The sequence below is a fragment of the Haemorhous mexicanus genome, chromosome 2, assembly GCF_027477595.1.
Source record: "Haemorhous mexicanus isolate bHaeMex1 chromosome 2, bHaeMex1.pri, whole genome shotgun sequence".
NCBI classification, from domain to species: Eukaryota; Metazoa; Chordata; class Aves; order Passeriformes; family Fringillidae; genus Haemorhous; species Haemorhous mexicanus.
In genome coordinates, this window is record NC_082342.1 from 118,802,875 (window position 1) to 118,826,476 (window position 23,602).

Consider the following 23,602-nt stretch of genomic DNA (forward strand, 5'->3'; position numbering starts at 1 on the left):
CCTATCCCTAACTCAGCCTCTCTTTCAGGTCAGGATGCAAAAATCCTCCTCACAAATTCAGCCCAGAGTTGTGGGAGTCTCGTTCTGCAGCTGCCCATGATGCCCAAGGCTCCAGCCAAGTTTCAAACGGGAATTGTTACAACGTGGCGTTAATTTCCTCTGCAATTTCCAGTTCTCATTTCCCAGTTAAACACTGTGCCTTTAACCAGCTTTGCTGTGGAGGGAGCTGCATTTCAGCAGTGCATGGAGCATGCTGCCCTCCTGACTGGCTCCTCCACTGCTTGATTAATATATGATCAGTTATTTCCCTATTATGGTAGCATGCAGGCGCTCCCAGCCCGAGCTGGGAGCCCTAATGTGGTTACAAATGCAGAACAATAAATTCTTTCCCCTCCACCACCCCTCAGTGCTCTGACCTTTGCAAAAGTGTCTTCAGCAGTAACGTTTAAAATAACAACTGGAGAACTTCCTCAGGGCTACCTTGACACCAGCACATTATCCAAGGCCCCAGCACAGCTCAGGCATCATCCACAGCTTCCCTAAATATCTGCGAGCTGGTGCAGCCACAGGCATGGCTGGGATTGTTCCAGGCACACTCTGCCAAGGGACTGTGGTGGCAGAGGGTGGGACCCCCGAGGGAAAGAGACTTTAGCCCTTTTGATTCCAGCCACGCTGCACCACTTTGCATCAAAATCATATAAAATGCTCTCAACCCATTTTGTTTTCTAAGAGGGATGTTGCTCCCAGCACTGTGGAAACCCAGGGCAGTGGGAATATTTCTGTGTCTGCTCTGGGGTGCCCTGACCCCCAGGGCAGCACTGACTTTGACCCTCACTCATGGAGAAAGTTTCCTAAACTTCAGGATAGACTGGAATCCACTAAAGTGTGAAATAGATTATAGAGAGCAGTGCAGGTGTGTCACTGGGTGAGAAATTGAGGTTTTGGGATTTTTAGTGTGTTGTGGATGGAAGCAAGATGGAGGGCACAGGGTGTGGTCCTGGGTTTCTTCTTCACCTTCTTCTTCCTCCTTCTCCATGGGTTTGGGTGGCATTTTGTAATTGGGCAGAAAAGTCCCCATTGCAGCTCTTTGGGATCAGTTATTGGGGTAAAAGGGAAAATAATCCAGGTGTCAGTTCTTCATTGGATAGTTTGGTCTTAAAAGTCCTTGGACCAAGAGATTGTTGGCCATTTTGTGCCTTGGAATGAAAAGCTGAGAACTCACAGCAGTGAGACTGTTTTACTGATAAGAAATAATAAATAAACACCTGAGTCTGAACATGAATTACTGTCTCAAGCGCCTTCAGTGCAGACCCAGAGAAACCCACACAGCACTTCCAAACACTCTCCTGCTCCAGACTGCAAAGGAACTGCTTCAGAATGGGTTGGCACTCACTGCTAATTGTGGGATGGCCGATGAGACCTGAGGGCACTCGCCAGGAAAACACAAAACCAGAGGATTTTATCTTCCAGTGTGGCACTGCCTCCCTCAGCTTTGCTTTCCAGGGATGCTCCCTGAAGAGCAGCTGGAGAAGGAGCTCAGAGAAGTGGCAGCTATCACAACATGCCACACAGGAGTGGCAGGAAAGGGGGATCAAACCCGTGCCTGCCAAAGTGACAGGAGCTGGGGAAGGTGGCACGGGATACAGAGCAAAACCTGTCAGTCACACAAAGGAGAGGAATCAATCAAAAGCACCGTGGTATGGAGTCAGAAGATGGATTTTTCCACACACAAAGAAGAGTCAGACTTTGCCCTGCTCATCCTCAAAGTGGAAAATTAAGGCACTTTCTTGGAGTCACTGGATACCAGCATATCTGTTAGCAACTAATGAGAGGCTATTTTAAGTTTACAGGGTAATTTTAATAAAAACTACTTTATCAGCACTTGGAAAGTCACAGTGAGAAACACTCTCCTCTTGTAAAATCTATCACAGCTTTTAATCACAAATGACTTAATCCCACACTCAGAGGGTAAGGTACAGGAATTGAGCTTTGCCATTCAATATCACATTCTGAAGCAAAGGAGATTGTGCAGAGAAATTCTTCCCTGGGAGGGTGGGCAGGTCCTGGCACAGGGTGCCCAGAGAAGCTGTGGCTGCCTCTGGATCCCTGGAAATGTCCAAGGCCAGGTTGGAAAGGGCTTGGAGCAGCCTGGTCTAGTGGATGTTCCCTTTCTGTGGGAGAGGTGGTTGGAAGATCAGCTTGAAGAACCCTTCCAGTCCAAACCACTCTATGATTCTATTTCAGCATCTTCTAAGCCCTGTAAATATTATCAGTAAGAAGCACTCTACTGCACAGATTAAGTGCAAGAACCAAACAATTTTAATAATGGCCAAACAGTGCAGCTTTTACTTGCACAAACGTGGGCATTGCTCATGATGCAATAGGATAAATTAATTTAGCACAATCACACCATAAAAAAAAGGCACTGCTTTAATACATGGACCATGTTTTTTTAACATCTTGCACCACCTGCCAGTTTGAGGGTGCTTGTGGAGGCAGCTAGTCAATAATTGGGTAGAAGTGGAGTTTGTGAAGTTAAAAATGCCCAAGGAAGTACCTGGAGTTCTATAGGGACAGAACAGAATTGTCAGAGGGTAAGAATAGGCTGGGATGAACAAACCTGCTCCAAGAGATTCCTTGAGGAGAGCATTTGGCAAAAGAAAGTTTGTCACCCCTCCATAAAACCAAACTCATCCCTTCAGGAGAGCCCCAGGGATGTGATGGATGTAAAATCCAGGCTTCTGGAGCAGCTCCGGGTAGTTCAGTCTAAGCAAAGACCAGGAAACTCTGATGGACAGTGATTTATCATGAAACCTGTCCTGCCACTGGGTCTCACATGCTCCTGCATCACTTGGCTCTGTCACTTCTGCTCCAGCATCCACAAGCTCAGCCAGAGTGCTGGATAGATTCAGTCTGACCAGAAGTTTTACTGAATGTTCCACAGAATGAAATTTTCTCACAGAAGGTAGAGAATTTTAACATCTCTGACTCCTGATAGCAGTCACCCAGCTGTAGTTTTCCACCATAAAGCAAAGAAACCCTGTTGCAGGAGGGTTGGTTCTAGGAAATTTCCACTGTTTTCTTTTGCTTGGGCTGTTACCCCAACAGAATCATTAATTTGAGTTTACATGTCTCCACTGAACACAAAGAGCCACGTTCTCTGTTTATTTCCCCTGCAGGCTGGCTTGCTTAACTTTCTTAGGAAGAGAAGAGGGGCTGCTCAGGAGAATGTAGGATAACACTGAAACAGCAGCACAGGGGAGATAAATTAAGATCCAGTGGCAATGTGGCTCTGAAAGAGGATGAGAAGGAATTAAATGCTGGAGGGGACTGTGAGTGTGTTTCAGGCTGTCTTGCCCAAGAGACACTTGGAAGGCCATGTTACATGTTCTGCAGAAGCTCATTAAGCCAAATATTTCAAAACCAGATTCCAGTTAAAAAGGTCTGGCCAATTTCTAGGGGGAAAAAAATCCTTAATCTAACTTAGAACCATAGAATCATTTAGTTGGAAAAGATCTTTTGAGATCATCGAGTCCAGCTGTAAAGGAAGCCAAACTTGCAGGTGTTTAGAAATGGAGAAAGGCAAGGATTCCAAGGGTGCAATTCCAATATTTTTTGGACAGCTGGAATCTCACCCTTGAATCCCTTCCTATACTGCTTAATTCTCTACAGTGTTAAAGGCAGCTCAGAGGGACAGGTTCAGATGTAGGTTGTGTTCTTTAAATGAGTTACATTGCCTGAGCCTGAGTGATGCCTGAACTACACACTGTAGAATTTCAGATGAACACACTTATCTGCTATTTCATGAGAAATTCTTTCTCACCAAATGAATTATTTAGCCCTTATGAAAAGTACTACACTGAAACTGCAGCAGCTAAGAAATCTTGTTTGCTCCAGGAAGGAAGAAAATAAAATAAAGGTTGGCACACCTTCTCTCACAACTCCAACTGTCTGCTCTAATCCCATGGGACAGAGAAGAAGAGAACAGCTCACCTTCAGCAGAGGGTCAGAATGAACATTTGTTCCCTCTGCTGAGATGGCCAGGGAAGCTGCCAGTTGTGGAGCTGATCTGGATCCTCTCATGCTCCCTCAGGAGCTGACTGAACACTGTGCATACACTTTTCTTTTTATAGAAATATAGTTGAACAGACAAAAAAAAAAAAAACTGTATCAGCACTCTCACTCTCCTTTCAGTTTAATTCAGAGATAGTGAATTTTTGTGTACACTGTGTGCCTTTATGTGTACATCAATAAGACTCCTTCTATACCTCTAATAAGGGATTACAGCTAACACCACGACAAGCAATATCAAATGCTTCATGTGAACAAGCAGCCAAATGGCAGTTTCTGAGACAGCTGTAATTGAATTCAGCAGCTACAGCAAACACCAAACCTCTGCTCTGCTACTTAGCTAAGAATGAGCCAGGGGAAGGCTGCTGCCATCCTGAAGGGTGGAGGTGCCCCAAGGAACCTTGCTGCACCCAGCATGTGGCAAAGGCAGTCAAAACAGTGCTGAGAATGCAGGAGGAATAAAATGTGGGGGTCAGATGAGCTGGGTGGCCATCTGTAGAAGACAAGAACACTTGAAAAGGTATTGCCATGATTCTCATGGCTGATCCAAGCCAAGGATCCCTGATATCAGCCTGGGATCTGCATGCAGAGCTCAGAAAACCACAGTGGCCACCTCCTAGTGCAGCTCCCCACCATGGTGCACTCAATAGAGAACTCTAAATTCACAGCACAATTGCACTCACATGTCCTTTACATGCCAAAGCACACAAGTTACTGCTTCATCATTCCTCAATGGTAGAAATCCAGCCCCACCACACATCCTTGCCATGTTTTCTTCTTTCCCACCCCTACTGTGGAAACTGATGCTGAGGTGGAAACTGATGCTGAGGTGGACACAACTCCTTGCTCTGATGCAGATCTAGAGCACAGCTCTGCTCTTCCACTAATTTCCTGTCCCAGAGTAATAAAAAAAAGCCTTATTGTCACATAGGACAATTTACTGTTTAGCATAAGGGAGTAAAAAATGGCAGGGAACAGATCCTATAAAGGAGGGGGGAATGAATCCAGAAGGGCAAGGTGTCCTTCTGAGCAGCCTTTCATTACCCAAAGGCAGTCACTGTACTGGGAGGCTGAAGCCTGGTATTGTAAGGAGTCAATACCAAAGCTTTGTGGGATTTCTTGTCCCTGCCTTGAGCCTCTGTATTTATTGAGTGAGGACTGATGGTTGTGGGGTAATGTAATTTTCCAATCCTTTCCAAAGCAACAAAGATAATGAGCAAGGTCGGGCTCCAAAGCACTAGACAGTACTTCAAATCCTACTTCTGCATTTTTTTTCCCCTTTCCCCCACCTCATAAAAAAACAGAACTCCAAACCTTCTAGGTCCTAGGCACTGACTCAGCAACATCCTCTTTTAAACCCGTTGCTATTTCAGATAAAGGGTGGAGGGGTTGTTCTCCCCTAAGAGTGCAGCTCTGTGTTCTGACAAGCATCTGACTAAAGTGGAGATCATTAATGCTGCCTTGCAGTGGGCTTATTCTCAGGTGTGTGGCAAGGAGGAGTATCCACCTTTTTATAGCCTGTGTATTGATTAATCACACCCACATACCTTTTTATTTTATTTTTTTTTTAATGTGGGTAAAAGCAAGCATGTTTTTCCAATAAAGGAAAGAGAAAGCAGGTCCATATTCTGAGCTCTCTATCTGCATCAGGAGGTTATGGAGCAGGGAAGTGAAAATGGTCTCATTATCCTGACAGATGGTGCACTTAACAAACCCACACAGAACACTGAGGACACAAAGGAAGGTTGTATGTGCTGGAAGTGTGGTGCATTTCTGAGCTGCCAGAGAAGTGGTGTGTGAGGTACCACACTGGCCCTCCAGCCTTGCTGCTTTCCAGTCCTCAGAGCTGGAACAAATCCCTTTTGTCATCCTCTGCCTCCTTCTCCAGAAGGGACTGTCCCCCCATTTAATCCTCCCATCCTGCAATGTCTCAAAGGAAGCTCAGAAAGATTCCTCTGTAATTTCAAATATTTTTTTTCAATGCAAAAACATGTTAAGGCAAAACAAAACAAAAAGCAAGTTTTATTAATATGAGCTGTCTAGAAGAAAAGGAGGCTTCCTATTAATCTTATCTTGGTTTTCACCTCACTAAGTTTTCACCTGGTGCCTGTTAACAACAGCTATTTAAAATCAATTTTATCAGGAGGGGTGGCCATTGATTTAGCTAAGTGCTGCAATTGCAATTAGAAAGTTATTAAACCCTGTGCCAGATAGACTAATTGACATGAAAATCTGACTGAGGCCAGGGGATAAAGGTTTCCCTCCTGCTTCAGCTGTAAGTTTATTGCACACATAAAGCTATCTTAAAAGAACATTCAGGTTACAAAGTTGAACACGAGAAAGTTAATAAATGACAAAATGAACTGATACCATTAGACAAAATTAACTGAATCACTGAGTGGGCAACTTGAATTTTTGACATTGAAACTTCCATGGTCTTAAGAGCACAGTGCTTCCCAGATTTAAAGCACAAAAAATGTATTTTGATTCAGCATATGGACACCCACATGGCTCCTCAGCACTGCTGCTTGGAACTGTTAAATCAACACCAGTTTTAATGGAGTAACTGGCAGTGGTGGGAGGTTGCTGTCCTGTTCCTGAATCAGCAGCAAAGGGAATGAACTTGACTATTTTTTGGGTGGGATTCATGAAGCTGCCAGGAAAGGAGCCATGAGAAAGCTCTGATGCCCTCAGATGTGGTGGCTGCTCCTGCTCCATCTTGTCTGTCCCAGCTCAGGGCCAGCCCCAGCTCTGCCCCAGCCCCCGTGGTCACCACGGCTCCCAGCAGATCTCAACCATGCTGTGTCTTTATCTGGCTGCTCCTGCTCCCCAAAACTGCTCCAGGACATTCCCTAACCCCAAAACTCCAGTCCAGCCAGTCCATATTCCTCCCAGCCTGTCCATATTCCTCCCAGCCTGTCACCATGATATTTTATGAAAAATCCCTCCACCAGGATTTCTTTTCCTGGCAAGATAAGAAGCCTCAGCTTCTCCATGTTTTGCTCCTCTGGAATGTCATTTGGAGAATTGTTTACCCAGCATGTGAATAGTTTTAAATTAATGGCCAATCACAGCCAGCTGTGTTGGACTCTCTGAGTCTATCACGGGTTTTTATTATCATTCTTTTCTAGCTTTCTGATGTATCCTTTCTCTTTTTTTAGTATTGTTTTAGTATATCATTTCTTTTAATATAATAAAGGATCATGGTGACACAGCCAGTCCATATTCCTCCCTCCTGGTCCTACTTCCCACCCCAAAAGTATCAAATCCTGCCCAATCCTCTGTGGCTCCAGCTTCCTGAGGAGCCCCTACTGAACTCCTTTGTCATCCCATCCTTTGAACTCCCTGCTCCAGCTGCTGGGACCCTCTGCTCCCAAGCAAGGAGACACATTTTTTTCTAAGCAATTGTGGTGTTTTGGGAGCACATAAAGGGCACAACCCTGCCTTTGGCTTCAGCTCCTGGCCAAAGCATCACTGAGTGTAGCAGCAATTAAGGAAAACTATGATTTCCTTAAGCCTTTCAAAGACAGTGTTGGTTTAATTGCTTTAGTGTTTACTGTCTGGCTCAGTGATGTTGAGTTTTCACAGAAAAAAAAATAATTAACTGCTTCACTGAACTCACACAAATGTAGGACTTGTATAACAGATAGAAAAGTCACATCCCAGATGACAAATCTTACATTTCTGTTCAAAATGACAAAGGCTCAAAGCAGTCAGACAAAAGGCCACCAGAAATTGTTTTTAATTTCTTGATGTGCTAACATTTTGCTCAAGCCTCATTTTTGGAAAGTACTGGAATGACTTTGCTGAACCCTTCCAAAATAATTCTGCTTGAGGCAAGCAATCAAAATGACAAATTTCAGCCTGAGCAATTGGATTTTGGCAAGGTTGAGTACAACTGAAAAGGGAGCTTTTAACCAGCAGAGTTCAGCAGCTGTTAATCGGCCTTGCCACCAGTCCAGATTGCAATAAACAAAATAAGTGCACGTAATAACAGTGAAGGAATGTAAACCAAATGAAATAAAAGTTACAGATCGCTGGAAAATCTTTAAAAGGGATCAAAATCAGATGGTGAATGTTACTCTGCTGGTGCTTTTAGAGTTGCCAATGACTTCTTGAAGATTTAAGCACAGGGAAAAAAACTGAAAACAGTTGAGTCACTTAAAATGATTACATGGAAGACAAAAATTAATCTGAGTAGTGCTTTACACATTCTATCTTGAGGATTTCTCTCGACTTATCTCTGCTACTCATTTAAAAATTCTCTAGAAAACATTTTCCCCTGTGTGAATTCAAACCCTGACAGGCACTTTTTAAGGTCTGTCTGGATTTACAGACACGTCAGATTGTCAATAAAGCTGATCAAAAAGAGCATCAGAGCTGACACACACAGCTGCCCATCCTCAGATCATCTCTCCAGCCCGTGTTTTCTGATCTAGAGAGATCCATTCTTCCTCCCCCTGCTTCTGAGGATTACAAGGACAAAGCTTACAAGCATCTGGAAGAAGGACTAAACCTTTCATGCATCTGCTCTGCTTCAGAAAACACAAGCTGGGTTGGTGCAAGGAAGGACTTAAGTTAGGACTCACATCCCTCACTGGGTCCAAAGTGCTGGCATGGGCAGATGCACAGGATACAGCACAGCCCAGTCCCTGTTCCACTAACACCCAAGTAATTGTCTTCACTGCTCAAATTTTAGGTCTGAATGTAAACAGAACCAGTTACTTCTTTTTTTCTTCTCTTTTGCTCAGGAAACCCAATTACTTCCTCCTTACCCTTTCCTTACCCTTTCCCTTTTCCCTTTCCCTTTTCCCTTCCCTTCCCTTTCAAACTGCTTTGTCTCTAACATGTGTTTCTCTCTTTCCAGGCGTCTCCTCACCTGGCCCTTCCTTAAACCTACTCTGGGAAATTGTTTGTGAGACTGGAAAGGAATGAAACTTCAGGTGAGGGTCACTATGACCCCAAACTAGAGCATTAGTCAGGAACCTTCTTTGTGGCAAATGAATTTTCTTTACTAATGAACCAGACTGCAAATTTGCCTGGGAAAATAGGAGGGGAAATGAGGCAGTCAGAGGGAGAAGCAGCACTTGACCTGGCTGTGCTGGGAAGACACAGAATTCCCTGGAGGAGGAGAAGGAATGAGAGGTGAGACAAAAGAAATGAGGGAGACAGGAAGAGGGGCAGACAGAGAAGACACTACTTGTGGAAGAGATGAAAGGCAAACCTCAGGTTTTCTGAACAAAGTGAGGAATAAATGACTTGACCCATGACAGCAGCCTGGCCTGCCTGGCAGGAAGGAGCAGGAGTTTGGATTCAGCCTGGAGCATCCCACTGCACCACAGCATTCATCCCACTCCCATGGCACACTCGTTGTTGCCTGGAACAAGGGCCCTCAGTGGCAGGAAAATATTTACTTACAGAAGCCAGTGACTGGTTAAAAACTTCAATTATTTTGAGTGAATGTCTCTTGGGCCTTGCAAAAACCAGCAAAAACCACTGCCAGGAGAGCTGTGGCAATGTGCACCAAGGATCTGAGTGTTTTCTAGTGCTCAACTCAGTCTGTGCAGCCTCTCCTGAGCAGCAAAAAGCAAAACTCTCTTCTTTTTTTTTAACCAAATCAATCAGATTTTCTCCTGAAACAACTCCCTGATGAGGGCAGAACACCCTGGGGGTTTTTTAAACTGCCTGGGCTGGAAGTCCACATTGCTTTTTGTTTTTTGTTTTGTTTTCTGGCACGCTTGGCCAAGCTTATCAAGTGTTTTGTCACATTCAGACAGCATCAGTTACAACAACAAAAGGTGTCCCTGACACCAGCAAATGAGGCTGGCAGCTCTGGGCTGCATCACTCCCTATCTCAGCAACTACACTGAAATAAATAAATAAATAAATAAATAAACTCAGGCTTTTGCCAGAAAAAATAAATTCTGCCAGCCCAGAAACCCCAGAAATCCACAGCACAATAGAAGCAGCTGCTCTCTAACTCAGCTTAGATTAATTGTTGGTTTCTACTCTGCAAGTTCTGTCAAGAAATTCAGCCCCAAATTTGCACCCCAGTACTACAGAATCCTGCAGAAAACTTCTTACAGCCACAGAAAATTACTGTGGTGTCCAAAGAGTTGTGGGAGACTCAAAACAAGGGTCAAATTTATGGCAGTTATAAAATCTTTTCATGCCAAGTTTCAAGAAAATTTGAATATATTTATAGTTTGGAGAGGAAAACAATAACTTCTTAGTGGTCTCACAAAGTACCCACTCAAAAATAATGTCAGTTGTGGGTGTGCTTGTATTTAATTTCATTTAAACTTGAAATTCAGAACCAAACTGAGTTGGAATTAAAAGCTCACATGAACAGTTATATGGGGAGAAACTACAAAGCACTGGTATCCCTTGATGCAGCTTTCTTCACTGGCTTGTGTCCATCATCTTCTACTGCAAGAAGAAAAAGAACTAATAAAAGGAAAGAAATAAGTATTCTAATTCCAACTCAGTCTGGACTTCAGCCAGTCCACCATGTAATAGCAAAAATGCTAATGTTAGCTGCAGTAATCTTCTTAAGATGATGAATAGAGACCAAAAATCTTCACAACTCTGCTGCATCTGAGAACAGCTTCTAGACTGTGTTGTCCCCAAGGTTTGCCCGTGGCATGGAGAGGAATGGGGGGAATTGCCAAAAATTACATTTTCTTTTTGATGTTCTTCCATAATGGAATGGTTCTGAGCTGAGGAACCTCTAGAGGATTCCATCTCATGACTTAAATCTTGTGCTTTTTATTTCTGTGGTCCCTCCTGTGAAAACCATAAATACTTACACAAGAATTATGACACTTTTCTCTGGCATAGCTGTGGAAAAGCTTCAAAGAGGTCCAGCAGTGAGAGCAGACAATGCCCACCAAGCCTCCCACACCTGGTCCTGCTGGGCAAATGGCACAGGAATATACACCACTGTTTATGGATCATTGATCTCCAAACTCCTTCCCACTTGGGTCTAGAAAAGCCATTTCTTTCTCTTTAATTTGACAGAGGAAGGAATTTAAGCCAAAGAAGTTTGTCTGAGATGAGACCAAGTGGTGCTGATGGAGAGAATGACTGATTGGCAAAGCCAATGTCTTGCCTTCTGCTGACAGCATCCATCACCCTTTGACAGAAAAGGTCCAAACCTCCACATCTTCCATTTGTCTTCTTACCTCCTTGGCTAAAAGAAGCCAGCAATGCTTTCCCCCCCCATTTCTCCACCTCTTTGCCTGTCAGAGGCAGAGCTCACATGAGAGACACAGAGCTCTCACCAGAGACATGGAGTTTTGTTGTGAACAGATTCATTGGAAAGATCACCAAGAAATTTCTGCCAGTGACAAATACAGCTGTCTGCTTGATGAATACAACCATTAGTTGAGATTAAAATACACATTTTCTACTGGTAATTACTCTGCTGGCTGCTAGACCCAGAGGTGGCTGCTTCAGGACACCAAACAGCCTTGGATCCAGCTCAGCTCTGTCTCAAAGTCCTTCCCTTGATGGATTCTGTCCCCTGAGGGTTGAAAAGGAGGTTGTCTGATCCTCACTTGTGCTCTATGAACCTGGATAAACCAGGATGGGGTTTATGTGCTCCCATCTTTCCTCAGGATGGGACCCAAATGCAGCTGGAGGTCTGGAATACACACAGGTGTATCCACACCTTCCCTCAAAGGTACCACACCTGATAACCTACATCCAGCTCTGAAATCAAAGGCCAGAAGAATAAACAATTCTTCAGGCTTAATTAATCTCACCTCTCCTACCCATCTGTTTGGTTCTACCACACAACAAAGGATGTAGCCCAGAATTTTCTCCACAGCTAATTCCTGCAGCCCAGAATTTGCTCCATGGCCAATTCCAGCAGCCCAGAATTTTGTCCACAGTTGATTCCTTGCAGCCCAGAATTTGCTCCATGGCCAATTCCAGCAGCCCAGAATTTTGTCCACAGTTGATTCCTTGCAGCCCAGAATTTGCTGCATGGCCAGTTCCTGTGGTCCAGAATTTTCCCCATGGCCAATCCCATTTCCTGTCAGACACCTGGGTCAGAAATTCTCTGCATTGTCTGTGGGCATTATAAACTAAATTTTAGGTGTCTATCAGTAGGAGATCTTTAACTTAGATTAGGAGCTGCAGTGATAGTTATTGTTGGATTAGCACAGGCACAAAATGAATTCCAAAATCCTGCAGGAACGTGTTGTGCTCCTGGCTATTAGCCTGGCTTTTAATTAATTTGTGCTAATGAATACATTTGTACATGTCCATCTTTTATTGGCAGCTTTTACAGGAGTAGTAAATTGGTCACTGTGGAGTGCCAGTGTTTCACTAAAACCTAAGGAATAATTAATGCTTTCTCCACCTAGAGTCAACCAGCAGTCTCAGGGGCTTTTAGGTATAAATTAGAATGAAAGATGAGATACTCAAAATACAGTTAGAGAACTCATTCATCAGTGGTGATTAAATAATGTCACTGTGAGACCCTGGAGAAGCGCAGAGAGCTGATTTCCAGCTCTGGAATACCCACACCATCTCCCAGGAGCTGCCAGAGCACCCTGACCTATTTTTTTTTCCACTGTGACTTTCAAAATGCCTTTTCCATATCCGGAGCTATCTAACTTTCTTCTGTTCTTGGAAATTCCTCCTTGGAAAATATGTATTTTTCTCAGTCTTTCCTATTCCTAACCCATTGTGGGCTGAGGGGAAAATGAACCAATACTAAGAGTGGCTGGCTAAAGCAAATGCTTCCATCAAATCCAGTATCCTGGCTAACAACATCCTCAAGCCAGAAAATATTTGGGTGTTTTCAAATCCATATTTCTACAGATAAAATGGCTGTGAGAGCTGGCACAAGGTGATCAGGATAAGTCAAATCTGAATAAGGTTGGAGTGGTTTGAGATGGATTTAAGGAAAAGTTAAATGTCCAGGCACAAACCTGACATTCTTCAATAGCCTTCTGAGCATCCACTTAACTCCAGAGACAGACAAAAACTCTTACATTTATAACGTGTTTTATTATATCATTTTTATTATTTTGTAATGTTAATATTACCCACAAATTCCTCAGCCTTGACAGAGCTAAGCAAATTAGAAGCCTAAATCAAATTAAGATCCATGTAACACCAAGCTCTCCAGAGAAGGTCATTTTGATAAACACAAAAAAAGTCACCAAAAAATACATTTTTCTCTGTTCAAAAACAGAGCTTTAGGTCTCTCACATGGATGTGCTCCCAAAGAGCCAGGCATGAAGAATTTCACCCCAAACTTACAGAGAGAGGCAGAGGAACCCAAGACACATGTGGGGCTGACTTTGAGACACCCTTCTCTTCTTTGGACAAGCAACCTAAGCATTTTAAATAAGGTCCTGAAATGCTCTGAGCACGGGGACTGCAGGTGAGGTGTTGTGCTGGTTCCTGATGCTGCATCTACTTCCTTCCTGCTTTTTGTTCTGGCCACCAGTTCAGCAAAGGACCACATTTTCATCATGTCTGTAACACTCCTGCTGTTTCTAAATTCTGGTGCCTGCTTACACAAGGGAGCCTGATAACACCAAATTACAAGCTAATTTTGGAGCATCGAGCTAAGTGCCTGAAGACAGCTGTGTGCTACAAATTAAAATCTTAAAAACCTTCAGAAAAAAAAATATGATTAATCATTTACCGATTGCTAACGGAGGAGATCCAAAGTAAGAAAGTATTTTCATTCCATTTACAAACCCAAGTCAGAAGAAAACAAAAGCCTGTGGTGTGAAGTAAAGCAGGTCTGTGTACAGTCATGTGTACAGTCAAAAAGAAAAGTGATGTTTCCACAACAGTAAATCCTGGTAACCACTGTTGGGCATTGATTGCACTCCTCTTTCATTTTTCACTTCCACCAAATTAAAAAAAACATGCTGCTCAGCTATATGCAGCTCTTGTAGCCTTTTAATCATGTGTTGTTAGTGTCAGGGAACATGGAGAGATGAATCTCCAAGTTGTGCCAGTCAGCCCAGCTCCATGGATTCCCAAGGTAAATATTCCAGCTCCCACATCCCAATCCTGACACACCCCAAACCACCCTTGGTGATGCAGGAGCAGATTCATTTCAGAGGTGACTTCAGAGGTGTTACCAAGATTGTTGAGGGGCTGGCTCAAGCTGTGTCCTCCCTTTGGGTCAGCACCAAAGCAGAACTAAAGGCTCCTGCTCCCAAAAAACCACATTTTCCAAGCAGGGCAGATTTGTGGAAGGCAGCCAGTTAGGTGCCAGTCAGGGAAAGAAGGCTCCTTCTCCCTGGTGCACAGTCAGGCAGCTCACTGATAATTACAGACTGATTTCCAGAAGAAATATGGCACTTGTCAAAGGCATCATTTCAATTCTGTCTTTCCTCGTTAACACTTGATGGGAACTCCAGCATATTTATGACTCATCCAAAAGGCAAAAACCACCAAAGCATCATCACAGCTTTATTTTCTTTCCTTTAATTTAATTTTTTCTTCATTTCTAATCACTGACTTTTTTTTTTTCCCCCTAATGACCTTGGCTGATTTTCCAGACAGTTTCTCAGAAAGGAGCTGGGCTGCTATTGTATTTGTGGGGTGCCCTGTGGCAGGAAGGAATGATGAATCTGACTCCATGTTCTTGAAAGCTAATTTATTATTTTATGATACTATATTAAAGAATTCTATACTAAACTATACTAAAGAATACAGAAGGCTGAAAAGATAATAATGAAAACTCTTTCTAGAGCCTCGACACAGCTTGACCCTAATTGGCCAATGAGTCAAAACAACTCACATGAAACCAATGAAACAATCACCTGTGGGTAAACAATCTCCAAACACATTCCAAAGGAGCAAAACACAGGAGAAGCAAATCAGATAATTATTGTTTTCCTTTTCTCTGAGGCTTCTCAGCTTCCCCAGAGAAAAATCCTGGGCAAAGGGTTTTTCCAGAAAATATGAATGTGACAGGCTAGCACCACCTTTCAGGTGTTCAAATTCACAATGAGGCACCTCATGATGATTTTCTGGGGCATCTCCTGATCTCAGTACTGCAGGAATGCTGCAGTTCTACTGACTTCTACCTCCTGCAAAGGAGCAGACTGTGAGGGACCATATAGAAATATATATAACTCCTGTACATGTGTTCATCTCTCACATTTTTAGAAATGCAACCGGATTTTTGGATGCACTGGCTTTGAGAACATCTCATCCACGCAGGCACACAAGGTTCCAAAGCTGTGTGCAGGCACTGTGTGCAAAACAAAGATCCCATAAATTAATCAAGTTGTTCTCCTGGCAAGCTGGAAATAAAGAGGTGGACCAGGGCAAGAATTGTTATTGTTATCTCTATTTTTAAATATTTGGAAGACTCTCAGTTACTATGGTGGTGAGGACCATATAAGTACCTAGACAGATTCACTGGTAGCACGAGTATTGTGTGAAGATTCTTCTTGTCAAAGGTACCAGTTATTAGAAGGTTTATATTCTGAAATGATTTCCCATTGTTGAACTCCTTAAAAAGCATGTTTAAAAAGCTGAAATTTTTATTCCATGCTTGTGCTGCTCTGCTCCGTTTTTTTTTTTTTCTTGTAGGACTTCTGCATTACAAAAAGAGAAAAAAGAAGCCCAAAATGTGCAAGAAAAAGCTGGATAATTAACATTATATAGCAACATACTGACAAGATATCCTTCATTTGGATAGTGCTATATTCTTTGTGTGGCAAGATGGACTTATTTGGGAATCATGAGAGTGGTTATAAATGATACACAAAATGAAAACTTGTGGGCAATTCCAGAGCCAGGGCACAAGCCAGACTACAAGAGGACTGCTGTAAATTGATGAAACTTTTAATACAATTTTTTTTTTAAAGATGCTTCTGCCTAAACTTTTAAAAAATGAAAGCTCCTCGTTACCAGGTGAGGTTCAGCTGCAATGCACAGTGCCAAAGCCAACCTGACAGGAAACAGAAAAATAAGAACAATATCTTCTCTTACAGAAGTATTACTTTAGTTTAGATCAGACATTGATTAAACTCCCCCAGAGGCTCCTCTCCATGAAACCAGATGGTCACTGCACATGGACAAGCACATGTGGGTGTAGGTGAAGTTTCAGTGCAGAAGGTGCCCATATTATCTCAAACACACATAAAAAGCATCACTTTAGAAGTTTTGTTGCTGGATTAACACCAAAAATTCCTGATCAGAGAAGTTTTGTGAACAATCCTTCACTGCCTTCATCACCCCAAATAAATAAGCACACAGCATCCCTCTGGGGGAGGACTCATGCTCATCCCTGGCCTCTAGAAATGGAAATTCACCTAGGAGAGGAAATAAAGTTCATGTATAATTCCCTTCTCTTCCTCTCAGCATCCTCTCCAGGGAAGATCTGTGAGCAATCCCAGAGCCTTTTTATTAAAGGCTCAATCTGCCTTGAGCTGAGCCCTGCTGGCTGCTGCAGGGATGGGAACATTCCTTGATAAATGCACCAGGATGGGCAAGGGATGGGAACATTCCTTGGTAAACACACCAGGATGGGCAAAGGGAGAGAACCAGGCCAGGAGAGCACCTGAGACATCTTTGGTTTGGTTCTGGGCAAACTTTGTGTGCAGCTGTCCCCAGGAAAACACCTAAACTGAAACTCAGCAGTTTCCTGCCACGCCTTGAGATGGGATTCATCTAGAACTGTTCACTTGGGACTTTTCCTCCTCTGATCTAATCCACCCTCAGCTACAGATCACAGTGTTGAGTTCTCACAGGATTTTTACACCTCTCTCTGAGCCTCAGTGATCTGTACATGACCGAACACAACTTATGTAACCATGCTGAGGGTTCAGACACTTTTGGATTTAGGCTCTGTGAAGGTGTTATGCTATTTGGTGGTTGCAGACACGTCTGGGAATGTTGCTGAGGCACAGACTTTTTATTTTAAGAGATGTGGGATGAGGTACAACAAATCATTCTCATTACACTTCCCAAATCCCCACTAGTACTGGTTAGACGGGAGGAAATAGGGCAGAATTTGGCTGAAAGTAGAATAAAAGAGAGACTGCATTACTGAGAGATCATATCCCTTGAAGCACCACTTAAAAGGGATGAGAGAATTTTAGAACACCACAGTGAAAAGAGACAACAAGGCAAGCTAATTTCCCTGCCAGCTCTTAACCTATCACCCAGGAAAGCTCAATATTAATTACCTTCATCCAATACTCCTCATCCTAATTTCTGATTAGTGCTGTGAGGGTGAAATATCAGAGAGCAGCAATTTGAAAGGGTCGGGTGGGGTTTTTTTACATTGATTCAGCAGTTGCTTGCAATACTGAAAATTCATCTCTTGCCACACAAGTGATGTCTTGTGGGAAAGAAAATACAGGAGCATTGCAATGCAGCAGTTCAGGCTCTGCCCTTTCCTTGGACTAAAAAAATGTGACCTCTAGGCCCTGGAAGATACAGTAAACTATGTTCCATGAGGTCCTTTGAATATTTATACAAATTACCCTCATGTGTTCCCCTCCCTCCTCAGAATAGTTTTTTCCACCAGTAAGTTTATTTGTAGGGCTGTTCCCAAAACCAGCACATTTTTTACACAGCCATTGGAGAATATTAGTGGAAAATTAATTTTGAGTTCTTCAAGAGATATTTATATTAGCCCATACTACAATAATGATCCTGGCCTCTAGCCAGGAACTGAAGCTCTATTAAGCTAAGCACTCTACATAAATAACTATGAAGATTAGTATTCACCCTGTCAGATCTGGTGAGATTTTTTTCATATTCCTGAGTGCAGTGAGCAGAATTTCCCAAATTTCTTGAGTAGAGGGAGTGGGTGAGTGGACTGTTGATAACACTTCAAGATGCCCATCCCTACACCAGGAGAGTTTACTAGAGAGAGATCTCTATTCTCCCTCACAGAATTGCTTTGCAATACCCTTACCCTTCATGTTTTCTAGAAGCATTCAGACTGAAGAGACACCACTTTAGATGTAAAATGTAAGAATTTACTTTATTAAGTAAATTCTTATTTTAATTTTATTTATTAATTATTAAATCTACTGTATCTTCATCTTTTATGTAGAAGCATCCCATGGACAGGATGAAACACAGAATATTTATTCATGTATAATTTTCTGAATGCCCTAAAGCAAAGCTCATACACTGACAAGTGTTTGGGAATAAGAAGAAACTGAAAATACAACTGACCATCTTGCTGTGATTGGATTAATCCTCCACGACATCTCAGTTCATGCAGAACCTACTCATTTTCATTTCACTCAGAGCCAGGAAGGCATAGAATTTGTCCCATGAACACACTCACTTTGCTATCATAAATATTCATGTTACTGAATGATAAATCTCATCTTCCAAGAAAAAATATTAATACCAATTAATAATCACATGCTTTATGTAGTTTGAGAAGAAAGGGCGAGATCTATTAATAGGAAAAAGAGCGATTCTAAATTTGAAGACAGAAATAATTGCTTCTGATGCAATTGTTTCCCTGGCAGTTGTGCTGGGCTATTAAAGAGTAGATTGCATGAGAGCAGCTTGCAAATTACACCACAAGAAAAAAAAAACCAACACAGAGCAATGTGAAACAGAACAAGAAGTGACAAGTGTTAACCTACAAAGGAACTTTGTGACATTGCCAAGGTCAAAGAGAAGAATCACTTATTCACTAAGAATAGTCAGGGGGGAACATTCTGTTTTCATATTTGCATCTGCAAATATGATTGTCCCAACTAATCAAACCAGGTGAGCATAAAAGAAATTACAGCTTCTTATCCCACACTGAGCTGTGTGGGAACAGTAGTGCTGTCTTCCCTTTGGATTTTCTACCACAGAGAACAGCATTATGGAACAGGTTTAGAGGTTCTATTTGCAGTTTCACAAATCAGCATCTCCTGGGTTTCAGGTACACTGAGGTCCTTCAAGGTCCCATTGAGGTTATGGGTTCAATACTGGGCCCAGATTGTCTAACTTCTTCACCAATGGCCTGGAAGAAGGGGCAGAAGGCTCCTCAGCAAGTCTGATGATGACACAGAGCTTGGAGTGGATGACACAGAGCTTGGAGGAGCAGCTGGTCCCCCCAAGGGCTGTGCAGGCTTTCTGAGGGACCTCGACAGGCTGGAGAGATGGGCAGAGAAGAACTGTCTGAAACTCAACCAGGGCAAACACAGGGTCCTACACCTGGGAATAAATAACTCCAGGCACCAGCACAGGCTGGGGGTGACCTGCTGGAGAAGGATGTGGAGTCCTGAGGGACAATGAGCTGTCCCTGGGCCAGCAGAGTGTCCTGGGGGCAGGAAGGTCAATGGGATCCTGGGGGCATTGGGATGGGCACTGCCAGCAGGTCAGGGCTGACCCTGCCCCTGTGCCCAGCCCTGGGGCACCTCTGGCTGCTGTGTCCAGCTCTGGCTCCTCAGCACAGCAGGGCCAGGAGCTCCCGGAGCTGAGCAAGGGCCTGGAGCAGCTCCGTGCCCAGGAAAGGCTGAGGGAGCTGGGGCTGCTCAGCCTGGAGAGGAGCCCAGGGAGAGGGGCCTCAGCCCTGCCTGGCCCTGTGTCTGTCCCTGTGTCTGTCCCTGTGTCTGTCCCTGGCTGTCCCTGTGTCTGTCCCTGTGTCTGTCCCTGGCTGTCCCTGTGTCTGTCCCTGTGTCTGTCCCTGTGTCTGTCCCTGTGTCTGTCCCTGGCTGTCCCTGTGTCTGTCCCTGTCTGTCCCTGTGTCTGTCCCTGTGTGCAGAGGTCAGAGCAGCCCAGGCTCTGCTCCAGGCCCAGCCATGGCCCCAGAGCCACGGGCAGGGGCTGAGCCCAGCAATTCCCCTGCCCAGGAGGCACAACTTCTGCCCTGGGCAGTGCCCAGCCCTGAGCAGGGACCAGAGGGGCTCTGGGGGCTCCTCCCTGGGACATTCCAGAGCCACCTGGACCCAGCCCTGTGCCCTGTGCCCTGGGATGGCCCTGCTGGAGCAGGGAGGTGGCACAGGGACCCTCTGTGGTCCCTGCCATCCTCACCCATCCCTGTGTGCAGTGCTGTCCCTGCTGCTGAAGGAAGGTTTGCTAAGAGCTGCCACTGCTGCTGTGGGGGTAGGAACTAAACACAATTAAGGATAGACTGCTCCTCTCCAAGGAAGGTCAAACAAGAACATGCATCTGTGTCTACCCAAACCACCCCTGCTATAAAAGGAATCCTCAGAGACTGAATTTCCCTGAGCGCTGCACAGTGACAGCAAGGCCATACATGTCTTCAAAGAGGGACACTGGTGATTGCCATGGTCATTATTTCATTTTCTTCAGCTTCAGCCTAACCTAGAGGCGAGCCCAAAATTAATTTTCTACTGCAATGCACGAGGAAAGCTCGACCCCAGAGTGTCTCACTGTGTGAACCAAACCCTGAGAAAAGCCAAGCCTCTCTGCTTGTTGTCTGAGCCAGTTTTCAGCAGCTTTTCCTGATCTGTAAACAAGAGCAAAGACAGCAACCAGACCAGTTTGCCTTGGCAAACATTGTCAGAGCATGACTTTTCTTTTTTTTTTCCTTTCTTTTTATAGGATGAAAGAGTTTTTTTTGTTTCTCCTCCCTCCATCCTTTTCAACAAGAGGGAAACAAAAGGGAAAGTTTCCTTTTGACAGGGAAACAACCACTTGGAATAAAAGGCTATTAACATTTAAGACATGGACATATTGGAGACTTCTGGCCACAAAAACGTGGAACAGAGGATTTATATTGTGTCTGTAGGTTTCCAGCACACCCCAATTTTCAGAGCAATAAATCACTTCTTGAGTTTGAACCACACAGAGCTAATAAGGACAAAGAGTTACACATTTCTGCTTCTTTGATTTAGCATTCAATCTCAGGTTCAAAGTTCTGATTCTGCTTTATTTTTATGCAAGCATGTGGGCTGGGGAGATCAGAGGACTCTATTCCATCTCCCCTGCTGCTCCTGTGTTTTATGTAGGTGACAGCTTTTCTGCTATAATTTCATTACAAAAAATAATTGGTATCTATTTACCCAAGATTAACTGTGCATCTGTCTGTGCATGCTATACATAAAATTATGCTACAACTAGAACCATATATATTTTTGAATTAATGATGCAGCCCTTGCTCACTCAAAATCCCCACTAAGAAAAAAAAAAAAGCTTTTAAAAAGGCTGCAGAATCAGTAAATCTAAGCTGAACTTGACAACAGGACAATTTTATTCAGGAAGAAATTTTTATTTGGGAAAGAAATTCAAGGCAAATGAGCTGAGTTCATAATGTGCTCAAACTGAAAAGAGAAAAACATGCTCCCCATGCTGCCCGAATGGCTGACATAATTTTGCTTGCTTTCCCTTCCCTGTTAACTTGAAAATGCAAATTGCTTTGCTGTCAGGGTACATTTGTTTCCACTAATTCAAGACATTATAACAAGCCAAAATATTTATTTGTTGGTTTTTTTTTTTCCCACTCCAATTTGTGTTTTATCATAGTGGGAGCATCATCTATGGATTTCATTTACTGAAACATTATGCAAACAGCCCTTATGGGAAAGTCACCTCCCTGTAATAGGAAAACCATCCATAAAGAAGGCTCTTAATGCTTTAGGATGTGTTCCCTCAAAGAGCCCAAAAATTCTACTCTGACCAACACATATCCAAGATAACTGCTCAAATGACCCACTGGAAAAGCCTTTTCAGAGAAGGGACAACTTGGATCTTTCCTGCTTTTCAGGGGATGGGATGGACACAGAACACATTCTTTCAATTAGAACTGGATGAGCAAACAGAAGCAGAGAGTACATTTTATAGTTCAATCCTCTTTCTGATGCTGATTGTTTTTCAGCTGAGTGTATTAAAAAAAAAAATTTTAAAATATTTTCCTTTGAAAAATGTTTCTGATGGTAACCAGCTTTTAATCAATTATCACTTGAGTGTCAAGCATTTCTGCTCCTGTAAGAAATAAAATGAGATTTCAGCTAATAAAACCCCAAACAATAATTGTTGTCCTGAAAATTCCATTTTGCCTTCTTCAGGGGAAAAAAAAAAATCAACATTTTTAATTAGAATTGTTTGTGTCAAAGGGCTGACATTGGTCTCTGCCAGCCCCTTTGTTAAGGTCTGAAAAAGCCCCATGAGTCACTCCTTGGAGGAGTGGAGATGAGTCCAGACTCACTCCAGTGATGAAATTCGGAGCTCTTTGCCATCTGGTCCTTCCGTGAGAGCTGCTCCACCCATAGCTTCTCTCTAGCAACACTCAAATGAGCTCTAAACAAGTGGATTTTAACTTTGGTGTCTTAGTTCTGGGCCTAAAGTTAGGTAGGATTCATCAGACTACAGAAACTCTACGAGCAAATCCTTTGAAACTTTATTTCTCTTCACCTTCCTCACTCATGGAGCAGCTCATAATACCCCACCTTGTTTTTTGGTGCCCTTTTCACACATATCTAATTATGTTTTAGCTCCATTTGTGTCTGCTCTGACTTCAGTACACACTCAGAAAAGAGACTCTACTTTAACAAAGGGTTTAAACGTGCACATGAAAACAAACCCGTTGAAGCTCTTCCAGCTTCTCAAACATGATCAAAAGATAAGTTGTGACACCAAAGGCTTCACTAAAGACATCTGTCATTACAGTAAGAAGTATTTTGACTCCATTTTACTCAGTATTCTCCATCCACAAAAAAAGGCAACCCTTACCATTCTCACCAGACGTCTTGTCTTTCCCATTTGTAGCCCCGGTTCCTTGTCTCTGTTAAGGGAGACAAAAAAATACAAAACAAGAGGTCAGAACACACTTGCACATGCATTTTCCCCTTGGAATTCCTGGTAATTACAGCCTGATTTCTCCTCAATACATTGGATAATCCAATCACCCTCAAGCAACGCTGCTTTGAGGCACTGCCAGTGAATCAGAAATGCAAAGTTCCATTTCAAGGCTGGACTCTGTGATCCTCCAGTTCTTTTCCAATATAAAAAACTCAGATTTAGGTCCAGCTGCATCACTGCTTGTGCCCCTGGATGTAATTTTCACCATGAGTGATATGTATATGTGTAATCAGGTTCCCAGCAGTACAAGGGTAGGAGATACTCTGCAGTATTTAATTTCTTCAGCTCCTTGCTGTGCCTCCCCTTCCATGACTCAGAAGGGCTACAGGGAAGTCGTGAAGTTTTGCAGGGACAAAATTATAAGGGTCAAAGCCAGCCTGAATTTAATTTGGACAATGCCATAAAAAAGACACAATAACAATGTTCCCTAGAAATACATTTGCAAGGAAAGGAGAATCTCCAGATCTCATTTTGGCTCATTTTCCATCTTCCACAAGAGAAGATGGAATTTCCCACTTTAATTCACTTTGTCCAAAGAACAGCCTCCTGAATTTCCACGAAAAAGAACTGATTTAGATCACTCTGCCAAGTGACAGGTGGCAAACACCAGGGCAGTGGAAATAGTCACAGTGGCAGAGTACCAGAGTGGTTACAACAGTAGGGAACTTCCCAGCTTAGGAGTGGTCACTCTGTGAAATTTATTCCCCAGAGAAAGCACCTCAAGGTGGATTAAGGTATTTAAAAGGTATGG

At 43.3% G+C, this 23,602-nt stretch overlaps 1 protein-coding gene across 1 annotated transcript in view; it reads right to left on the bottom strand.

Moving 5' to 3' along the window:
* The window catches only part of PCP4 (Purkinje cell protein 4), a 49,985-nt gene that overhangs the window by 9,291 nt on the left and 17,092 nt on the right, over positions 1-23,602 (bottom strand). Inside the window, exon 2 of the mRNA XM_059840106.1 lies at positions 22,723-22,774. Within this exon, the coding sequence (XP_059696089.1) occupies positions 22,723-22,774 (52 nt within the window). The remainder of the gene's footprint in view (positions 1-22,722; positions 22,775-23,602) is intronic.